Below are 19,699 nucleotides of genomic sequence, written 5' to 3' on the forward strand. Positions count from 1 at the left end.
GTTGCACAATTTAATAGCGCGTTTAAGGATCGCATTAATAGCTTGTGATATAAAATGAATTTCAACTCGATTAAGCGTTGAATTATGATAATACTATAGTAGCTGCTTATCTGGTCTTTCAGTTTATTTCATACGACGATGCCGACTAACAGACGATGAATTTAATGCTTTCTCTACTCAGCGTTGTAGTCGATTATTTAGTAATGTAGTCCAGCATTACCTGAGTCACCCTCTAGTGCTTATTAATAGTCTATGGTGAACAACGAACGAAATAAAAACTACGAAAGCTCTATGGTGAACGATTTTTGAACATGTTTATGTTTATTTCATTCTACTATTTTCATTCATTGTCGTCAATGAACATTGATTGCCTTGAAGTGAATTGTTTTGTGAAAACCAACATTTATTCAGGAAAATATTTGATTAATACACATAAAAAATGGGGAAAGGATTTAATAATTACATGTGCAAGAAATTTTTCCATCCCGCATCAAGAGATAACTTAAAAAGAGTAAGTAACGCAGGCGTATCTGTTTGCTCTCTTGTATTTTGTTTATAACAGCTGTATCATTATCGTTTAGTTTACCTTATATTCACAATTTTCTGTTTATTAACAGGTATGGATGGCTGAACAGAAAACTGAGGCTTACAAGAAGAAACAAGAGGAATTAAGAGTACAATATGAGAAAGAACAAGAACTACACGAGAACAAGTAGGTGTTGAGCAATATTTGTGAATTGTGATGACATTTTGTTTATCAGAAAAAAAATATACCTACTTAAAGTTACTTATGCTATTTTTATTCTTTTGTTTTCAGGGCCTTGTTGAGCAAAGACAGCAAGGATAAGTTGAGTTTGAACTTCATGTATGAGCCACCTCCAGGTGTTAAGAAGGAGAGAGAACGTGAAGATAACGAGCCAGAGTACAAATTTGAGTGGCAACGCAAGTACAACGCCCCCAGGGAGAGCTACTGCAAAGGGGACAATGAAATCAGGGATCAACCTTTTGGTATACTTGTCCGTAATGTCAGATGCATCAAGTGTCATAAATGGGGTCACATAAATACAGGTACATACCTTTTTAGTAATTTATTTGTACCACAAAACAGATACCAACAATAACAGTGATCTTTAATGATGTGACTAAAATCTCAATGTTAATTGTTTACAGACAAAGAATGCTCTATGTATTCCCTATCAATGAGCGAGGCCCGTGCTCTGCAAGCGTCCACATCAGCTCCTGAAGAAGAGGAGGAGAAACCAGATGTCCCCACACTGATGCAGCACATGAGAGACAGTGGCCTGGTGATGAAACCCGGAGCCTTGCCTCTATCTGCCACAAAGATTGAAGAAAATGACACGTCTAACTTAACTGAAATGGATCTTATCAGTCAACTAACTAAAAAGCAGAAGAAGAAGCTCTTGAAGTAAGTTTCCACTATTTTTTTTCTTTATAAATATTGATTATTCTTCTGTTGGTTCTTGTGTTTGGTCACCTAACATCTCCTAAATGGCTGGATTGATTTGGTTGAAATTTTGTAAGTGTATTTCAATGCAAAGTTTTCGAAAATTAGTGGTGCAGTTGAGGTTAAATAAAAAATACTTTAACTGTATACTTATTTCTTTAATATGTGCTTTAAAAGTCGTAACCGTGAGTAAGTGAGTAACCGTTGATTATTTTTTTCAGGAAATTGGAGAAAATGGAAAAAAAGAAAGACAAGAAACACAAGAAGTCTAAGCATTAAAAAAATACGCGCGTATTAAGTATTATATGGCAAAGGAGTAAAACTTGAGATGTTTTGTGACAGAGTTTGGTGTTGATGCTATTATTCTGGCCCTTTCAAAGGAGACTCACGATTTCTTGGACCCCAGTACTTGGGAGTTGCTTAATGCGCGCGCACAATGACATTGATCACAAGAAAGACCACCGGTCTTGGTACTTGATATAATTATCTCTATCGTTCTTTTTAAAGCACCATATATATGTGTGCCATGTCTATTAGAGTAGTAACGTTCTCGGTCTTATTATACATACGATTATATTATTATCTTCTCAAATTATTGTAAAACACTGTATTATTTATTATTATTGGGTTGCAGCCAATTTTCCCCCTCTTTAATCGAAACTTTAGACTTTTTAATATTTTTCACAAGAAATAACATGAAGAATAGAGACGCACTTTAGATTTAATTTGTTCGAAAAATAAACTAATGATAACATACATTTATTTTATTTTTTACCTACTTGTAATATGTTACACTCAACAGTCAGATAACACTTATATCACAGTAGTTTGATTAATAGCATAATTATAATTTCTGATTTTATTTGGAGTAATACTTAAACTGTAGTATATAATAGAAAAAAATATTTAAAAAACAACATTCATAACAGATCACATAATTACTTAATACTAATAAAATTATTAAAAGTACATATTACTATAATATTTAAGAACTCTTGCTAAATTTTAACATAAGTCTTTTCATCAATTTCTATTATATCTTGTCTGTCATTTCGTTCCTTCCAGTGCAAGTATAAAACACATCCAGTGATTATAATTATGATAGCAGTCAGTACAAACACACTCTTAAGAATGACTTTGCTGGGAGTAACAAACAGTTGTGCCTTCCACTGAGAAGGGTCATTTGGCGGCGCGGGAATTACCACTATCTGAGAATTCGGGATTATTTGAGTCCAACTTTTAGAATAACCGGAAAGACCCACATTCAAAGTATCAACAAAATTTGGTGTCCGGTCTAAACCAAATATGGAGTAAGGTAATTGTAGAGCAAAGTATGCAGACTGGGGCAGTTGAGCACAGACACCTGTCCTGTAGGTACCTTCCTGAGACCAGGTGTTGTAGCCTATTTTAGGCCCTGGCAGATTGGTCCCTGTAAAAAAGAACAAATTAAATAAATTACCTGCATAACAAAAACCCCAAATAATCTTAGCTCACAATTATAACTACTTACCAAAGGTAACTTTTCTATTATATAAAGTCCTATTATTGATTGGCATCTTCTCATTAGTCAAACCAGTAACAACAATAACTTTGATAAAGTTCGTATCATACTCCAACTCGTTCTTGAAAGAATTCATTGTATATTTTTGAGTAGTTACATTCTTCTTGACATAAATTATATCAAGAACACCATCCATGTAGAAATCATAAAAGGTGGCCATTATAACATCATTACCAAATGAATCAAACTTATCCCATTGAACTTCAAAAGTTCTGTAAAATTTGCATCCAGGCAAGTTACATGGTCTGTTGTGCAAAAGAAATACTCTGGTTTCATTAGTATTAACAGGACTCAGAGTCATCAAGATGTCTGGGTATCCATCCATATTATAATCTCCACTTCTCATTGTAATTGTATCTAAATAAACTTCATCCCTTGGTGGCACAAATCGCCATAGTGTACCTTTGCCATCATTGAAATCGACTTGCAGATCATGCCATTTCTGGTTATCATATATCAGTATAGTGCTGTTGAAACACTGCAGGTCATAACACACAGGTATAACTAAAAAGAATTGACCAGAGAGAGCAACATCAAGAAACAGAGCCTGGCCATATATAGTTGGATGACCTACAAGTAATTCAATACTATTGTTATATCTAAATCCCTCGAATTCGTCATTCAGCCATACTTCAACATTAGAGGTTGTTGTAACTAGAAGATCAGCTGCATCATCTTCATTTACATCTAAAAACGAATGTGAGTGTGGCAGTTTTATCATCTTGGATAGATCATCACCCATCTGCTTTTCTACAGGAGTTGTTCTCGATTGGTCAAATACCCAAAACACTCTTTCGTTTTTCGAATTCATACCAAAAAGGTCAAGAATCATGTCTCTATTATAATCCATTACTAATGGTTGTCCTAATGACAAAGCTTTGATAAACAAAGCATCTGAGCAATTCAACGTGGATTCACCACCCCATAAAATTCTGACAGTGTGAAAGTTGGTGGTATCATTGACTTCCTGCGTAGTGAGCAATATGTCCATGTATGCATCTCCATCGAAATCACCAGGCACAACACTTGTTATTACAAAGTTTGTGAAATTGCAAGCATATGCTGACGGCCTCATGAAAGGTTCTTTGTCATAGGCAAGATAAACTTCCACACTTGAGTAGTTTTTTATTACGAATGCATCAGTTAGCTCATCTGAATTAAAGTCTCCAAATGCAGCAATAACACCTTCATTGTTCTTTCCAAAAGAGCTTTCAGTCATATCATTTACTGCATAACTGCCACTGCTAAACAGTATTGTTAAAATAAGTCGCGTTATAAGTATGGGAGACATTTTTCTTTGTTTTCTTATTTTCAAAACATATTCCCAACGAAAGACAAAACTGAAAACAGATGATCTGTCAGTCTGTGAAGTGTCAAATCAATCCACAGGCAATGGTTACGACAGATTATACGATAAACCCGGACAACATCAGCTACCTTCTTCAACGCGTCATATGAGAAGTCCGCAATTTAATTTCAAGGTCGCACGTGAGCCGGTGGCCCCTGGTTTGTGATGAGATGACGATTAGCTCTTCAGTCATCTTTCCTTGTTTTGATTTTGACGATAAGTAACTACAATCATATAAAAACCGATTAACACCGTAAACCAATTATTGGGCCAACACTATGCATGCGGGGTCAAAAAGCAGCCATGCGCAATGATATTCTGTCAAAGAAAATGTCATCTTGACAACAATACGAATGTATGTAATGGCGATGTGATGTTGAATTTAATGAGAAAGTTTTAAAACTAATCATCACACAGAGTTTCGTCATTATAATCTAATTAGATTGTTACATTTTCTAATCGTATTATTTAAAAGCAAACTTCGCAATCGAAATGGCCGTCGAAGCTGTTCAAATATTGAGACGAAATCGACCCGGTTCGAAAGCTAAGGTATGAAAATATAGTATTACTGTCAACATGTTTCTTAAATTTCATGCTAATATGAACCTTTACCTTGCCTTAGGACTTTTGTCGCTGGCCAGATGAACCATTTGAAGAAATGGATAGCACTCTCGCAGTCCAACAGTTTATACAACAAACTATAAGACGCGACCCCTCCAATCTTGAAGCTATTCTGAAGATGCCTGAAGCACAAGATGAAGGGGTTTGGAAATACGAACATTTAAGGTATATTTTACAGATGAGCTAAATAAATCTGCATGAAAGATTTATAAGACACAATTATTTGAATCTCATTAATTTGCAGGCAGTTCTGTATGGAGCTTAATGGTTTAGCTGTAAAATTACAAGCTGATTGTAAGCCAGAGACCTGTACACAAATGACTGCTACTGAGCAATGGATTTTTCTGTGTGCTGCACATAAAACTCCAAAAGAATGCCCAGCTATTGACTACACAAGACACACCCTCGATGGGGCTGCTTGCTTGCTCAATAGCAACAAATACTTCCCTAGCAGGTAACATTTTTATATTGAATTTTATGATTGGCTTATAATATTTTTTTGGAATTTGTATATTAATACAAATACTGTTGTTTCAGGGTAAGCATTAAGGAATCATCAGTAGCTAAGCTTGGTTCGGTCTGCAGGCGTGTCTACAGAATATTTTCTCATGCCTACTTCCATCACAGGGCAATATTTGATGCCTTTGAGAAAGAAACTCATTTGTGCAAGAGATTCACTTACTTTGTGACTAAATACTCAATTATTTCAAAGGAGATTCTGATCCTGCCTAAGCTGGACGATGAAACACCTGTGGGTGGTGAATCAGAAGCCTGAGGGTTAAAGAAATAATTTAGTTCTTTATCAGGAACTAAATTTGAAGACTTTACTGTTTTGTTCACATTGTTGTGACAATAACTAAAGTTTTTGTGTGACCCAGTAATAAGGCCATGCCTCTAAAATTCCTGTATGTGTAGTATGTACTCTACTGTATTGTTATTATTATGTACAATTTAAGTCGTCAAATCAGTTGTTGTGACCAGAAAATATCTTAACATTAGATGTTGATAATATTATGCAATCTGCAATAATCAAGCTTATGTTTTAAAACTGTACTTTTTTCATTATTCAGCATTATATAGAAATTAAAAGTTGGAGTTCTTGTGTTTCAATCATATTATGTTAGTATTAAGTACAGTTATAGAGTACAGAATAACATCAATATTAACTGTATTGAAATCAAGATGTAAGTGATATGGTGTTTGTAATCTTTGCATTTATGGCTAATTTTGTATAGATGATTAAAAGTATAAACCTATTTTAAATACATAGTGTAGTAATTAGTATCCCAATACATGTATTTATATCTAGATCATGATCACTAACTGCTACAAAAATGCTCTCAAATATTAGGATGTTTAATATTTCATGTGTCAAGTATTTACATGTATGTTATTTATAAATAGTCATAAGAAAAATTGTGAGTTCATTGTAATCTCCAACTCCTTTAATAACTATGCACAATAAAACAAATTATAAAATCTATGCATTTATGTTTTCTTATGTTTAAATGGTTTCTTAGATTTATATGATTGATTTTGCTTAGATGCACCACTCTGTTCCTTTTGCCAAAACTTCTTTCCATTTAGAGATTGGTATCTGGAAAAAACAATTAATAATTTAGCATAGTATAACAAGTAGTTTTTCAATCTCAGTATTAACTTAATTTACTTACCCAATTTGGTTAGTATCGGGGAGAGGATCCACTGACAACAATATGTGTATGATAGGTATTTGGCGCTTTACTACTAAAGTTTCCAGACCATCCACTTTAGGCTCCCAAAATTCTTCTACCCTGTATGATAACAACAGGTGAGATAAAAAAACTGTTATACTATACATATATAGTGATTTTAAATCAAAAGCTTCGTTTCTTACATTTTGTATGCTAGCTTCGTTACTTGATGTTCAATCGAAAACTGTTTCTTTAGGATTTCTGCACATGATATAGCTTTGGAAATGGCAGCGCCGGACCCACTCCAGACTACAGCAGTGGCTGCCTTGTCTTCTAAGATGCCAGAAGCATGAGATAACAAATTGGTCATCTTACTTCCACCTTTCACCTAAAATTGCCAAAGAAAGATAAAAATATAAGGTCATCAAGGTACTTATATAGTAAGAAATAATTGCACAATAAATGTAATGGTGTGGTTTCAGGTTTGGCTTACAGGTCCAATTCAAAGGGTGATCAATGGGTCGTCTTAGGGGGTTCATAAAATACCTACACAGTTAAAGGTTGCTACAATTGAGAGTAATAAAAAGTAAAACTAAAAAACTTACTTGCATCCACAGAAAGTTCTCAGGCAGATCTTTGATGGGTATTTTGCTTCGTTCTATTTCCTCTTCTACATTTTTTCCTTTGCTATAATTCTCCATCTCCAAAGAAAGTCTCAATTCAAAGGTACATACAAACAATAATAAATTGGAAAACGTTTAAATATCTTAACCTGCACGCTCGACTTGTTGACATAATTAATTGACATTTTTCAAATAATTGACATTGGCATTTGGCAAGGTATGTCAGATGTCAGCTAGGATTGCTTCATGATTGCTTCGACATTATTTATAACCAGACCAGGGTTGCTCACTTTGATATTATTTTGATTTTTAAAGTGGATACTTCAACTTAACTGGTAGCGGGAACTTCAAATATAAAATGATTTTTTTTTTATGTTTAACATCATTTACGAGTCGTTATCTTATCGATCGCGATAATACTATACCTCAAAGCTTATTTTGATGTCTTCGTTTAATTCCGTGATTTATTACAATTCAAATGCAATGCAAAACAATGCAATAAGCATTTTCTTCAAAAAGCCTATTGGGTTGCATTTGCATTGTTAGTTATATTATGCCAAATGATTAAAATTACTGTGAGGTATAAATAAGCGCCGTAACTTAACTAATATTAAAATTTGAAAAAAAAAGAAAATTTGAATGTTCTCGCTAACAGTCAAAGTATTCGTCTTACATAGGCATTCTGGAAATATTCAAACAACAAATAAAAATATACTTAACCCCTCTGCTCGACAAGATTTTGACATATGACTTTACCGTTGATTCGGCGGGATATTTTGAATTGCGACATGGAAGTCAAAAATTTGTACTAACTTTCAACACATGAATTCTAAGTCCGTAATGCCTGATCAGAAGTATTTTAACTATAACTTTAGAGCTCACTTATTTGACAACAACGTGCAAAGGTCAAATGGGGTCAGTTAATTCAGAAAAAGATAATAATTACGGTGTTTTTAAGTCTCTCGAAAAGTTAGGCATTTCAAATTTGGTGAAAACTTACCAATAAATAATCGCATCACTTTCTCAAACACAACACAAACGTCATATTTATAACATTTTCAATCCGTTGCAATACATTTCGTGCACTTATTTATGTTCAATAACTAAAAAATCAGCACATAAAATACACAATAAAAATGAACAATTTACAAGATCAAAGTCACAGACGAAGTAGATTTTGGAATAGAGTATTTTTTTTTTCAATCAGCGGTGTGCATTCGATACCTAAATCGGATATTTATTATAAATAATCGAATACCAATTTTATATATACCTATTTTTTAATAGCAACTTATTTCAATTTTATTTATTAATTTTAAATTATAGGTTCAATTTGTTTTTGTTGTTAAGAAAAAAGATATTTAAGTTTTATGAAAGTTTTTAGCATTAAATTTTTATATGTATTATTTATTTTGGTGTTGCGTCATTCGTAATAATTTTTACCTTTAATTGAATTTTTATTACCTATTACGGAATTTTAATTTATTCCTATAATATTATTTCTCAACAATTCTAAGATTTTTGTTTCGGCGGAAGGTAAGCCTGGTGTTCTGAAATATAATGCAATTTGTAACTACCAAAGTAATGTACTTATTTGATGATGAGAAACAATAATAATAATTGATTGATTTTAAAGTCACCAAATATTTTTAACCGAATCCCAAAAAGGAGGTGGTTCTCAATTTGGATGTTTGTTTTTGGTCGAAAGGGTATATTCCCCATATTTGTTATTAGGTCCAGGATCTGATGATGGAAATCTTGAGAAATCGAGGGCAACTCTCGAAAATTGTAAGCATAGATAAGGTTATAACTTGACACTCAGATGTATGTCTGATAATACTACGAAACAGTAAAGGTTTGGAGCTGACCTGATGATGGAGACCAGAGAAGGTCGAGGGAACTCGACATCCGAACTTCTCTCGTCTCCATCTCCTTCACTGTTGCAGAGGCCTCGTAAATACGAATAATCTAAGCACAAACACGAGAAAGTTTAAATATTCAGTTGTCGAGTTCCCTCGACCTTCACTGGTCTCCATCATCAGGTCAGCTCAAAGCCTTCACTGTTGAATAGTGCTACCAGGCAAACACCTGAGTGATAAGATTTCAACCTATGTATTTCTGCAACTTTCGAAAGTCACCCTCGATTTCTCAAGGTTCCATCATCAGATCCTGACCTGATGATAATGGGACCACCTCGGAAGTATACGCTATCAAACAATAAAAGAATCATCAAAATCGATAAATAAATGGCTGAGTAATCGCGTAACAAACATACAAAAAAAAAGATCGAATTGAGAACCTCCGCTTTTTGGGAAGTCGGTTAAAAATAAGTCGGCGGCGGCCATCTTTCCACTTTGGACCAGCTTTCGATGAACGGCGAAATATTTGCCCTTTCAAACAATAAAATCGTCATAAAATTTTGCTATAACTACACCTAACTACGGCTCTCGTCAAATAGCTTTGCCGCTCAGTTAAAAAGTTGGAAGTAACGAATCGCCATTAAGTTTGGCAGGTCTACAGGAATCCTGCACATAAAACACCCGAAGAAATAAATAAGTCTTCATTTGCCGTCTTTAGAAACCCTAAAAACCGAAGATTTTTTTATTCCGGCTACAACGTATTTTCTACCACTGATTTTCTAGCATTTTTTTTCAAAATAAATTAAGTCATTTTACTTTTCCTAATTTATTTTCAGATTATGGTAAGTATACAAAAGTGCAATTTAGTAATATTATAATATCAAATAATATAAAATTATTAAATCGATTCTTTATTTTAACGATTCGGATCATTCGATGCAAAACTTCTATCACCGTCGCCATCTTGTCTATGCGTCTTCAAATTTAAAAAAACAACTAATGTAAACAAACATGGCGAGTTCGATCAGAATTCCCGGTAATTACGATTGGATTTTAAAAAGGTATATTTCTAACGGGATGCTAAATATGAAAGGTTTGAATGCGTAAAAATAATTTAAATTTATTTAGTTATTTTATTTAGTACTCACAAATGTGGTTTGATTGGAAAGAAAATAAATATGAGCGTAAATAATTAGGAAAGTGTATGACTGATTCGCAGACCCCAATTGGGGTCTAAACCGAGCTTACGGTGACATTGATGTTCAGACCCCGATTGGGGTCCGCTACGGATTTGACGGTTAAACTTCAAAATATCCAAGCGCATAATTAACTAATTTATAAAACGTGGTCTTATTTTGGTCATCGTTTCGAGCAAAATTAAACAAAGCACTTCTTTTTATTCATCACTCACAAACCTTATTCGTTAATGTACCTGTAATTTTACTAGGACCATACATACCCACAATCATTAGAATCTAATTAAATGTGGAAGTGTCTGTCGATTTACGTAGCGTAGGTACATACATACATGCTTGCTTGTGTGTGCGCCTTAAATTACTGGACGGGTTTTGATGAAACTTGTCTTGTGAACTTATTTAGCTTACCTAAGTAGATATCAAAATAGCACCTAGGCTAATTTTTATAAAATACCTTTACATTTGGGGGAAGTAGTTCTATGGGGACGCACATGAAGCCAAATTAGATAAAAAAACATGATTAATTAAAGAATTTGTATTCAAGTAAAAAAAAACAAGGAGAAAGGTTCATGTTAATGATTTTGTCTCAGGTCAGCTTTGTGTGGTTTAGCTGCTCTTGGTTTTCTTTTTATGAATGAAATCTGTATTCAATGGAGTTTTAAAAATTCTATTTTTATGTTCCCTCTAGTGTCTGAATTGCCACAAATTGTGGAACTGTTCACTAAAGGTAGTCGCTACCCGCCAACGCCCACGATTTAAGAAATTCGAGTCTCAGAATAAATTATTCATTACCTAATTGGCTTTGATATTACCTACGTAAAAGCGAATAGGTAATACATAGTCCAACATTTTTTTTTCAGTGACATAGCACCTAGGTATAGTATAGTGGTCACCTTCCTACACTTTTCTACCTAATAGTAGGTACCCGTATTAATTAAGCTGTGGTATGCAGCAGCGCGAGACACAATTGATTTTCTATTGTTCATAGCAAGCGGCATACAAGCAGTTTCAAGGGGGTACCTGTCTAATCTGTCTGAATATTTGTGTACGAGTAAACAAGTTAATTAATTATTAAAATCGTAAAATATAATAAGGTAGGCCCTTATGCCATTTGTATCAAAATAATTTATTAACTTATCGATTAGGTATGCCCAGCTCATCAACTAGTAGCGGGTAATTAGGTACTTCGCAATACTTTATCTTTCAACACATACCTAGGTATGTACCTAATTATTTGAACACACGACCAAGGAAAAAGTATTTCACCTTCAAACATAGATACATATACATAAAACATGAAACTTAGAAATAATTGTACCGACATTATTTGCTATTAACACTAACAGAACTAAAGGTTATCTCTCGTGATGTGCGTATTACGAGTCATGGCTAAGCAGTTATCGTTAACTAGGCATACGTATTGCCAGTACAAACTAACCAGTAGAGACTGAACCCTTTTCATTATTACACGATAATTAGTATTACTTGTGACAATGTTAAATATCTCGTCAATTTGCTATTTTTCTTTAGCTCTTGTTGTTGTTTGTGCTCGAAATGCGTTTGTTATGGATGATCGTTTCGTATGTATTGTTAAAACGTCGTGCTTCGAGTGCTTGAAATTACCTCAATGTTCTTGGTGCCCGACGGAAAACAAATGCTTCTCGAGGAAACTGCCAAAGTTTGAAGAGTTCTGCTCCAATAATACCATTGCTCATGTAGATTACGGCTGTAAGTTTGAAATTAATTTGTCCTGGTTTACGTTTTAGTTAATTGAATAAGTTGAGAATCGATTCCTTGTAATGCTTAGGTATCCCCTTGCGACCTATGAGCTCACATTCATATCCTTTTAATTGAATTCTATTTAGAATACTGAAAGAAACCATACTGCATGTACCAAAAAAAGATTCAACTAAGTTTTTCTACGGCGCGCATTCCAGTTAGTTTCGAGGAGAATGCGGAGTGTTCCTGCAGCAAGGGCGATGTGGGTCAGAGATGCTACCCGCCGGGCGTCACCGAGGGCCCCGAGTGCTCCGGCCGAGGCACCTGTGTGTGTGGCCAGTGCGTCTGTAACCCCAACCCTGATCCCGATAACCCTACCAAGGTAACATTTATAACCTACTCTATTACAACTTTATATCTATACCCTGTCTATTGAACTATGTTTTACATTTGCTTGAAAAGCAGGTAAAGTTACAAATACGATACACTTCCATTTTGTGGCATTAAAAAAACTAAGAGCTTTACCTACTACCACATTTTCAATCATTCTTGACTTCATATATTTTTTGTTTCCACAGATGGTGATGGGTGAATACTGCGAGTACGACAACTTCTCTTGTGATGACCCCAAATGCAATGAAGGACCATATTCACTGAACGATCCACATGCTGAGGACTGGCCTAGATCCATAAAAATTGACGAAGTTGACAGCCCAGTGTCATAATGGTTCAAGTGAATTCGACAAATCATCTGTTTATTTTAACCAAAATATTTGTAGCTTAAATTAAGTAGGTACTTAATAGATTAATATGTACTAATCAAACATACATGAAGGAAGGGTACCTAACTATAGATGTAATAAGACTCGTAGCAATCGATAATCGTGTGGACTGTCATATCGCTTCCATTGCGAAATCTTGAATGATGTTTACAAATATAATTGACATCAACGCAATATATTGTGTAAATAAATAATAATGCATAGACCCAGTTTCATTATCCAAGCAAATCAAAGTCACCACAAAAATAAATGAAGGCATGTCAACAACGTGGGTATGTGACATCAAGATTTCTGTGTGGAGTGAAAAGTTCTCAGAATTTCTTTATAAGTGAGCTATGCTTAGTTATTTAATAAAGAATGCGCGGGTGGATGGCTGTGAACCGTGGCGGAGGCAATGAGGTTTTCAGCAGAAGCGTTGGAGCGAAGAAGCCGCGGCTCAATTAAGAAATTGATATGAGCGGGGCGTCTGTCGCGGATGGCTCATCGTTCTCAAGTGCTGCCCGTTATGGTTACGCGAAATTAGATTTCAACGAGTCCATTTTCCCTCCCACAACGAGTTCACCTTTTATTTCCCCGATATTTATTGAACGCCTGCCTTAGATGCCGGAGAATTGCTAGCCATAGTTTGTATAGCACAGCGTTTTTAATTGAATACTCAGATTTAATAGGCGTTTTTATTAAAGGATGACTAACACAATGGATTTGTTACTCGTAAATACGTAATTGTAAGTAAAAGTTATGAGTGAATGGTATGAATGCAGTATTTGACTGTGTAAATATTTAATTGGAGCGTATCTAAACTGACGTTGCTATGTCTAAATAGTAGGTATCCAGGTACAGACTTGAGGGTCCATATTATCAAATCTAATTGTAACCTTATTGTACTTTCAAGTTTGGTCAACTTTTTGAACTGGTAAGGGCACGCGATTATTATCACTCTAAAAATGCACTCAGGTATTGTTATGTTAGTATGGGTACATCGTCTTCAAACCACATTTTAACGAGAATATTAAAAACACAGTGTTCATCGCAGATCATGATAGGAATCTGAGCTGTATCTCTCATCTGTACAATTTAGGTCGCGCGCTACATCGCGACACAATGTTTTTTCTTCTCGACTTACATCTGCGATTGACCACACTCCCAGCTGATGGCATGATACTCTCAATAAGTGCTCTTATATGTAGCACCAGCACACTTAAACTTTGCGTTTACTTGTAAGATTACAAAACAAAATAAAAGTATCAGATAAAAACACAAAAAATCCGCGTAAGGATTTAAAATCGCCATAAAAGCTTTTTGGAGGACGTAAAATTCCCTTTAAAACGTAGGTAAACGGCATAAGATAGCAATATCTTAAATACCTCCCTACTAAAATAAAACTGTCACCACCGTAACCAAATTTGTGTTCAATAATTGTGGCGGAATGCGGCCCTCGAGGAGCTCCGAGGAGATTCGATTATGGAAGGAGCGCTTAAATTGTTTTAGTGTCGATCAGCATCATATACAAGATGCTAGGTCTGTAACGTACCGCCAGTAAATTGCACTACGTCTGCTCATCAATGGCTCCAAGTAAAAATGTACGCTGTATGCAGAGAGACTTAATAATCTTTATATTGTAGTAGTACTGAGTATGAGCAAATTACGTCACGTAACACTTATTGTCAGAACGCAATCAAGATTTTATATTTTCCTAATACTGGTACTACGGCGTAGCGCGTAGCTTGGTAAACTCGTACCGTTGAATATTTTATGTTATTTACTTGTATGGATATAGGTTAATATATTTATAATAAGTAAATAGTTAGCAAACAACGACTCGTTTAATCGGAAAAAAATCTCTTTTTTGGTGTATGCCCCATTGCCTAATTGTACTACGGCGTAGTACCTACGAAACGTAGGAAGGGTTTCATCAATTTGTTTACTTACCAGTTACCACTAATTTATTAATATTATTTTATTTAAAATATCAATCTACTCCTAACCACGTAAACTAAATAGAAAGTTGTAAGTCAACAGCGGAAGTGAATGCTACGGCGTAGCACGTAGCAAAACATTGACACCGTACTTCCTTACCTACACACAATTATTGGCATAACTTGAATTCACAAATACCCTGTTGAGGAAATAAAATTTCAAACTTAGATCTAACTGACTGAACACGTTAAATATCTGAAAACGAATTTTACTATTGAATAATTCGTGCGGAAACGTGATCGGACTTTTAAGCACGAAATAAGATGTCAATGGAGGCGGACGGTAGATATATATTGCACAATAGGAGTCGAGATCACACATAATAATATGGCATTGGTATTCTGGAGTGGGGAAGAATGCGCGTTCCGACGGCGAGGCGGCGACTCCTTGGCGTGCCTCGTGCCTCGCGCCTCGCCCGGCGACGCCGGCCGCGGCCCCGCGCCCGCCACCCTTCACTTCCTAATTGTTTCCCATGCGCATCTGCTTATCAACCAGACCACATACATACATTTTATATTAGGCAATATCTTGCACAATAAGTTTCTTTAGCTACGTTCGAAAATTAATACAGCACATACTTGTTCAAATAGGTAAGGCTTGCACTGCACAACTTAAGAGTAAGCAAGTAGGTATTTCATAGACATTGATGACTGAATAATTTACCATACTGAAGCGAGCCCGGGACATATTATAGTCGTGAACTTAATCAGAACTGGCACATTATCATATTATGTAGAATAGTTGTTCTCAGACGGTTGGCGAGCCATTGAAACGAGTGGCAGCTTCAGTCTTTTATGAAAACCTAAAGAAACAATTGAACCCCTTTTCCCTGAGTCATCTTGACTCGTTGCCAGCTCATAATCATATTAAAGTGTCACCTCAGGAGCTAGAAGTAGAAACAAGTGTCAATCTCAGAGGCACAATCCTAAGGAATATTTAGGACGGAGGGATGAACCTTGAATATTCATGTGGCCGCACTCGTGGACTCTTGAGCGACAACGAGTTCTCTTTCAGTTATTTGGCGTCATTTAAATAATTTATAACAAACCGTGTGGTGGGTGGCGGCGGAGGCCCTGTAATTTGGTAAGCGTTTGTACGAAGGAGCCAACATGCAAGGAACGCTGGGAAATATTCTTTAGATTGGTGAACATTCTATTTACATTGCGGTGGATAAAATTTAAAATACAGTTTTTGCTCCCTTTTGCTTGGTTCGAAAAAAAGATATCTCTCTATGCCTACACTTATATGTCTCTAATTTATAAAGACACTCATGTACTTAATAAAAGTAAATATAAAAAAAATATTTTGGACAAAATTTAGTATTCCACGCTATATAGATACGCTTATAGAAACGTTCATCTTAAAAATAAGCTTATAACACCCTTCTTTTTCTCGAAGTTTTAAAATAGAAGGCCAAGTTTGTGACGTTTTAGAGATGAGCCACAAAGACACGTCTCTTATCCGAGATTTTAGTGTTTGGTACTTGAAGCACTTCAAACCTGCACGGCGATCAGGAAATGTTTAATCCAAACTTTTTGCTATCTGCATTGAGGCATATGTGATACTGTTAATGAACTCATGTGTCTACAGATATTAAAGGATTTTAGTATTTTTTATTATTAGCTAGACCTAGTTTCACATAAAGTTATGCAAGATAAAAAAAAGCAAAATTCTAATTAAAAGAACAAAGCCAGGAGGACGCTGACGTTGCCAATTAATCCAATTAGGTGTACCTACGTCAAAAGCATTTCCCAAACTTAAGTACGAGTATACTCGGATCTTTTGAATGAATGAATGAAGAAATAAAAATAAAAGCGTCGCCACGAAGTAAATATAAAGAATTGGACAAAAATTAGGTTTATCTTTAGACGCAACTTAATTTTTCACTAACAATGTGATAAAATCGTATTTGTCTGTACCATTCTTAGGTGCTTCCTAGACGATCAATTAAATTGCGCAATTTAACCAGTTTTTTTAAGTCGGGTAAGAATAAATCATTGCGCAACCTTCAATATTAACCCTACACGGTGAATAAAGGAGATTGGGCAGGAATGTATGAAGTTTGGTCTAAATGATCACCACGAACGAGACCTATACCTAAAATTAAATAAAAAAAAAACAATGCCAAAAAAAAGTTATAGCCAAAAATGTATTCTTACTTTTCGATAGTTGTTGTATGTTATCATTATTATTTTTTATTTTATTCCATTTCCGCACTTTATCTAAAACTAAGATTAGTAAGACACATTTGCATATAAACAGCCCATATTTTTTTGCCCGATGGATGTACGAATCACTAACTAATTGAGGCGCCAGAAGTGCTTGAATATACTCAGCGGTTCTTGGATTAAGAAAGTTCGAAGTAGGTAACTGGTAGTGTCTTCTTATAATACCTAGGTAATGAATAATTCTATTTTGTTAGAAGTTAGAGAAGGTACGAAAATCAAACATCACGAAAAGTAATTGAAAAAATAATCACCTAAACACTAAAACCTAGAACACATCATTATCCAGCTTCAACTGACAATTTTAAATTGTCAATATTCACATGTTTTAATGTCAGTCGAACGAAACGATTACTGAGATAACTTGTACCTAACCGATTAAAGTTAAAGTTCAATCAAAGCAGCATTAATCTCCTAACTTCATTAAACACTATATTGATCCAGATAACGTTCGTTTTAATTTGTATTTGCACACAAACTTAATGACAAACTAGCCTGTTGTCATTATCGTACTCATAAACAAGCAAGAATATCAATCTATTTGCTCTGATAACGGTATGATCTCATCAACTGAAAACGTTCCATTAATAATTAATATTAGTCGTTGTAATTAAGTAGTGTCGCCGTACCTCTTTGTGACTTTCCCAACATCTTGACTCAGTTTGATGCGCGGCTGTCCGTTAATTTCTGTTAATTTGTAAACGCAGCCTAAGGCGGGCTGGCGTTGACACGTTACTGGTAAAACAAATAACAAACATCGTTGAGTTGAGTTGATTAAGAAGCATAGTGCATATTCAAAAATCTGAAAGATAGTATAAAAGAGGCCTTCCTTAACTAAGTTAATCATAAGAAAAAAATAAAATAAACAACCTTACAAAAATAAATGAAATCCCATCCAAAACAAAAATGTGAAAGGCTGCCAAGTTCGATAATATGGGAATGCTTCGCCTATAAAAGAAGTGAGATCTGAATAAGTACCAAGTTCCTCACCTCAGTTAAAAGTACCAAGTTCCTCACCTCAGTAAAAAATAGTTACTTTTAATGATGTTACTTGGCAAGTTTTCACACACCTTGTTATAATATAAACCTACTAAACGCAATGAATCAAGTATATAATTTTCAATCAATCAATCAATCAATACATTTATTTGTGAACCATAGGTAAGAACAGATCTTAAATATATAAAAATTTTCTATTAAAACTTGCCAAGTAACATTATTAAAAAGTAACTATTTTTAACTGAGGTTTGTGTATGGAACTTGGTACTTATTCAGATCTCACTTCTTTTATAGGTATAAATTTACACCTTCATTATTTTGAAACTGCCTCACACTTGGCCATTTTCAGATTTTTCCCTTTACCTTGACATAAAGACCTACCTCCATGCCAAATTTCAAGTCAATACGACCATTGGAAGTGGTCTAGGTTTTTGATGAGTGAGTCAGTCAGTCAGTCAGTGAGTGTATAGTAAAAATAGCGATTTTTTGACGTCAATATCTCAAGACCTACAATAGGTATATTAATGAAATTTTGTATTTTAGATAAGTGAGGGGGACACACTGCCGTGTGTCTAGATTATAAATCAGTGATTTCTTGCTGCTTTTAACGAGGTGATCGATAACTATTTATGGCGTCACAACAAAGGTGTTATAAGTAGTACTTAGTTTAACAGGAAACCTTACAGCACTTAGCGTCTTTGTTCGCATCATCGATCGCTGGCAACGGCTGCCAGTGCATCGCCACTCCAGGTTAGGGTCCATTAGGTACGCGCTTAGCTATCAAATTACTTATACGACAACAATCGTAACGAAACAGCTCTTTCCTTAAAAAAACCATAGGCTTTCTATAATGTAGACATTTATTTTCTGGAATTAATTTTTGTATTTGAAGTGCAGGTGAGAAGGGAAAGACCGCAAAATTATGATGTGAAGCGAATTTTATGAACAGATAAAAATTCTATTAAAGTACGTTGTCAGGATGCCACGTCGTAAAACTGAAAAAAATGCGAAGAAAGTTGCCACAAACTTTTAATATTTTCGAGACTTTTGAAGTAGGATAGCAAGTAAGCAGCGATTTATAAATGGATTACGATTTTTAAATAAAAAATATGCTTTATTCAATGGAAGAGTTGAAGTCGAACGCTACTTGGAAGGAGAGTGAGCTTTCAGCTGACACAATGAAGTGGCGTGGAGGGCGGAATGGCGCGACTCGCAACGTATCATTGGCCGCGGCGGACGTAGGCCGACGTCCCGACTGCTAGCGGGTAGCGAGTGATATAAGTCTTCTTAGAATTCCTAAGATTTCAAAATATTCAACTTATTTTTAACTCATCTCGTTTCTGCTGACCTAAACGATGAAAAAAATAACTGTCCATTTGAATTTATTTTTAAGGTAATGTGAGTAAATATTTACTCAAATACTTTCAAAATTAATACGTCATGTTAGTATATCTCCGTATATATCTAAGGTACTCTGTGGTATATCTACCTACTCTTGTCATTACAAGTAGGTGAGTTCGATGGGCACAAAATAACTTTGAATATGATCCATTATAATCTGCGGCAAATGCAAATTATTAACTTCCTATCACAGTTAATCCCATTATATTAATAGAGATAAGAAATAGAGAAAGGTAGACTGGTAGAGAAC

The 19,699-nt window shown here is 35.0% G+C and overlaps 5 protein-coding genes across 5 annotated transcripts; 3 read left to right on the forward strand and 2 right to left on the reverse strand.

Annotated features, from left to right (window-relative positions):
- Positions 1–327: 327 nt before the first annotated feature.
- On the forward strand, positions 328–2,221 carry LOC124631281 (corepressor interacting with RBPJ 1). The gene is made up of 5 exons (XM_047165599.1): positions 328–511; positions 618–712; positions 818–1,068; positions 1,171–1,426; positions 1,687–2,221. The coding sequence occupies exons 1-5, from the start codon at positions 440–442 to the stop codon at positions 1,742–1,744; spliced, it is 732 nt and encodes a 243-aa protein (XP_047021555.1). The 5' UTR covers positions 328–439; the 3' UTR covers positions 1,745–2,221.
- On the reverse strand, positions 1,603–4,394 carry LOC124631279 (T-cell immunomodulatory protein). The gene is made up of 2 exons (XM_047165598.1): positions 2,976–4,394; positions 1,603–2,894 (listed from the first exon to the last, which is right to left on the reverse strand). The coding sequence occupies exons 1-2, from the start codon at positions 4,315–4,317 to the stop codon at positions 2,464–2,466; spliced, it is 1,773 nt and encodes a 590-aa protein (XP_047021554.1). The 5' UTR covers positions 4,318–4,394; the 3' UTR covers positions 1,603–2,463.
- Positions 4,395–4,689: 295 nt separating this feature from the next.
- Positions 4,690–6,478, forward strand: LOC124631282 (MOB kinase activator-like 4). Its single transcript, XM_047165600.1, has 4 exons — positions 4,690–4,923; positions 4,997–5,160; positions 5,240–5,449; positions 5,533–6,478. The coding sequence occupies exons 1-4, from the start codon at positions 4,867–4,869 to the stop codon at positions 5,768–5,770; spliced, it is 669 nt and encodes a 222-aa protein (XP_047021556.1). The 5' UTR covers positions 4,690–4,866; the 3' UTR covers positions 5,771–6,478.
- Positions 6,470–7,488, reverse strand: LOC124631283 (ribonuclease P protein subunit p25-like protein). The gene is made up of 4 exons (XM_047165601.1): positions 7,274–7,488; positions 6,872–7,056; positions 6,669–6,788; positions 6,470–6,592 (listed from the first exon to the last, which is right to left on the reverse strand). Exons 1-4 carry the CDS (start codon positions 7,367–7,369, stop codon positions 6,484–6,486), a joined length of 510 nt encoding a protein of 169 aa, XP_047021557.1. The 5' UTR covers positions 7,370–7,488; the 3' UTR covers positions 6,470–6,483.
- A 4,247-nt stretch (positions 7,489–11,735) lies between these two features.
- LOC124631284 (integrin beta-8-like) lies at positions 11,736–13,050 on the forward strand. Its single transcript, XM_047165603.1, has 3 exons — positions 11,736–12,074; positions 12,284–12,447; positions 12,644–13,050. The coding sequence occupies exons 1-3, from the start codon at positions 11,840–11,842 to the stop codon at positions 12,788–12,790; spliced, it is 546 nt and encodes a 181-aa protein (XP_047021559.1). The 5' UTR covers positions 11,736–11,839; the 3' UTR covers positions 12,791–13,050.
- The last annotated feature ends 6,649 nt before the right edge of the window (positions 13,051–19,699 follow it).

The sequence above is a fragment of the Helicoverpa zea genome, chromosome 6 (genome assembly GCF_022581195.2).
Source record: "Helicoverpa zea isolate HzStark_Cry1AcR chromosome 6, ilHelZeax1.1, whole genome shotgun sequence".
Classification (NCBI taxonomy): domain Eukaryota; kingdom Metazoa; phylum Arthropoda; class Insecta; order Lepidoptera; family Noctuidae; genus Helicoverpa; species Helicoverpa zea.

Coding starts and splice junctions, on each gene's coding strand:
- LOC124631281 (XM_047165599.1), top strand. CDS start 440: ATGGGGAAAGGATTTAATAATTACATGTGCAAGAAATTTTTCCATCCC. Junction 713..817: donor CAAGAACTACACGAGAACAA/GTAGGTGTTGAG, acceptor TTTTGTTTTCAG/GGCCTTGTTGAGCAAAGACA. Junction 1,427..1,686: donor CAGAAGAAGAAGCTCTTGAA/GTAAGTTTCCAC, acceptor TATTTTTTTCAG/GAAATTGGAGAAAATGGAAA.
- LOC124631279 (XM_047165598.1), bottom strand. CDS start 4,317: ATGTCTCCCATACTTATAACGCGACTTATTTTAACAATACTGTTTAGC. Junction 2,895..2,975: donor TAATAGAAAAGTTACCTTTG/GTAAGTAGTTAT, acceptor TCTTTTTTACAG/GGACCAATCTGCCAGGGCCT.
- LOC124631282 (XM_047165600.1), top strand. CDS start 4,867: ATGGCCGTCGAAGCTGTTCAAATATTGAGACGAAATCGACCCGGTTCG. Junction 4,924..4,996: donor GACCCGGTTCGAAAGCTAAG/GTATGAAAATAT, acceptor ACCTTGCCTTAG/GACTTTTGTCGCTGGCCAGA. Junction 5,450..5,532: donor AACAAATACTTCCCTAGCAG/GTAACATTTTTA, acceptor CTGTTGTTTCAG/GGTAAGCATTAAGGAATCAT.
- LOC124631283 (XM_047165601.1), bottom strand. CDS start 7,369: ATGGAGAATTATAGCAAAGGAAAAAATGTAGAAGAGGAAATAGAACGA. Junction 7,057..7,273: donor AGAACTTTCTGTGGATGCAA/GTAAGTTTTTTA, acceptor TGGCAATTTTAG/GTGAAAGGTGGAAGTAAGAT. Junction 6,789..6,871: donor ACGAAGCTAGCATACAAAAT/GTAAGAAACGAA, acceptor GTTATCATACAG/GGTAGAAGAATTTTGGGAGC.
- LOC124631284 (XM_047165603.1), top strand. CDS start 11,840: ATGTTAAATATCTCGTCAATTTGCTATTTTTCTTTAGCTCTTGTTGTT. Junction 12,075..12,283: donor TGCTCATGTAGATTACGGCT/GTAAGTTTGAAA, acceptor CGCGCATTCCAG/TTAGTTTCGAGGAGAATGCG. Junction 12,448..12,643: donor ATCCCGATAACCCTACCAAG/GTAACATTTATA, acceptor TTGTTTCCACAG/ATGGTGATGGGTGAATACTG.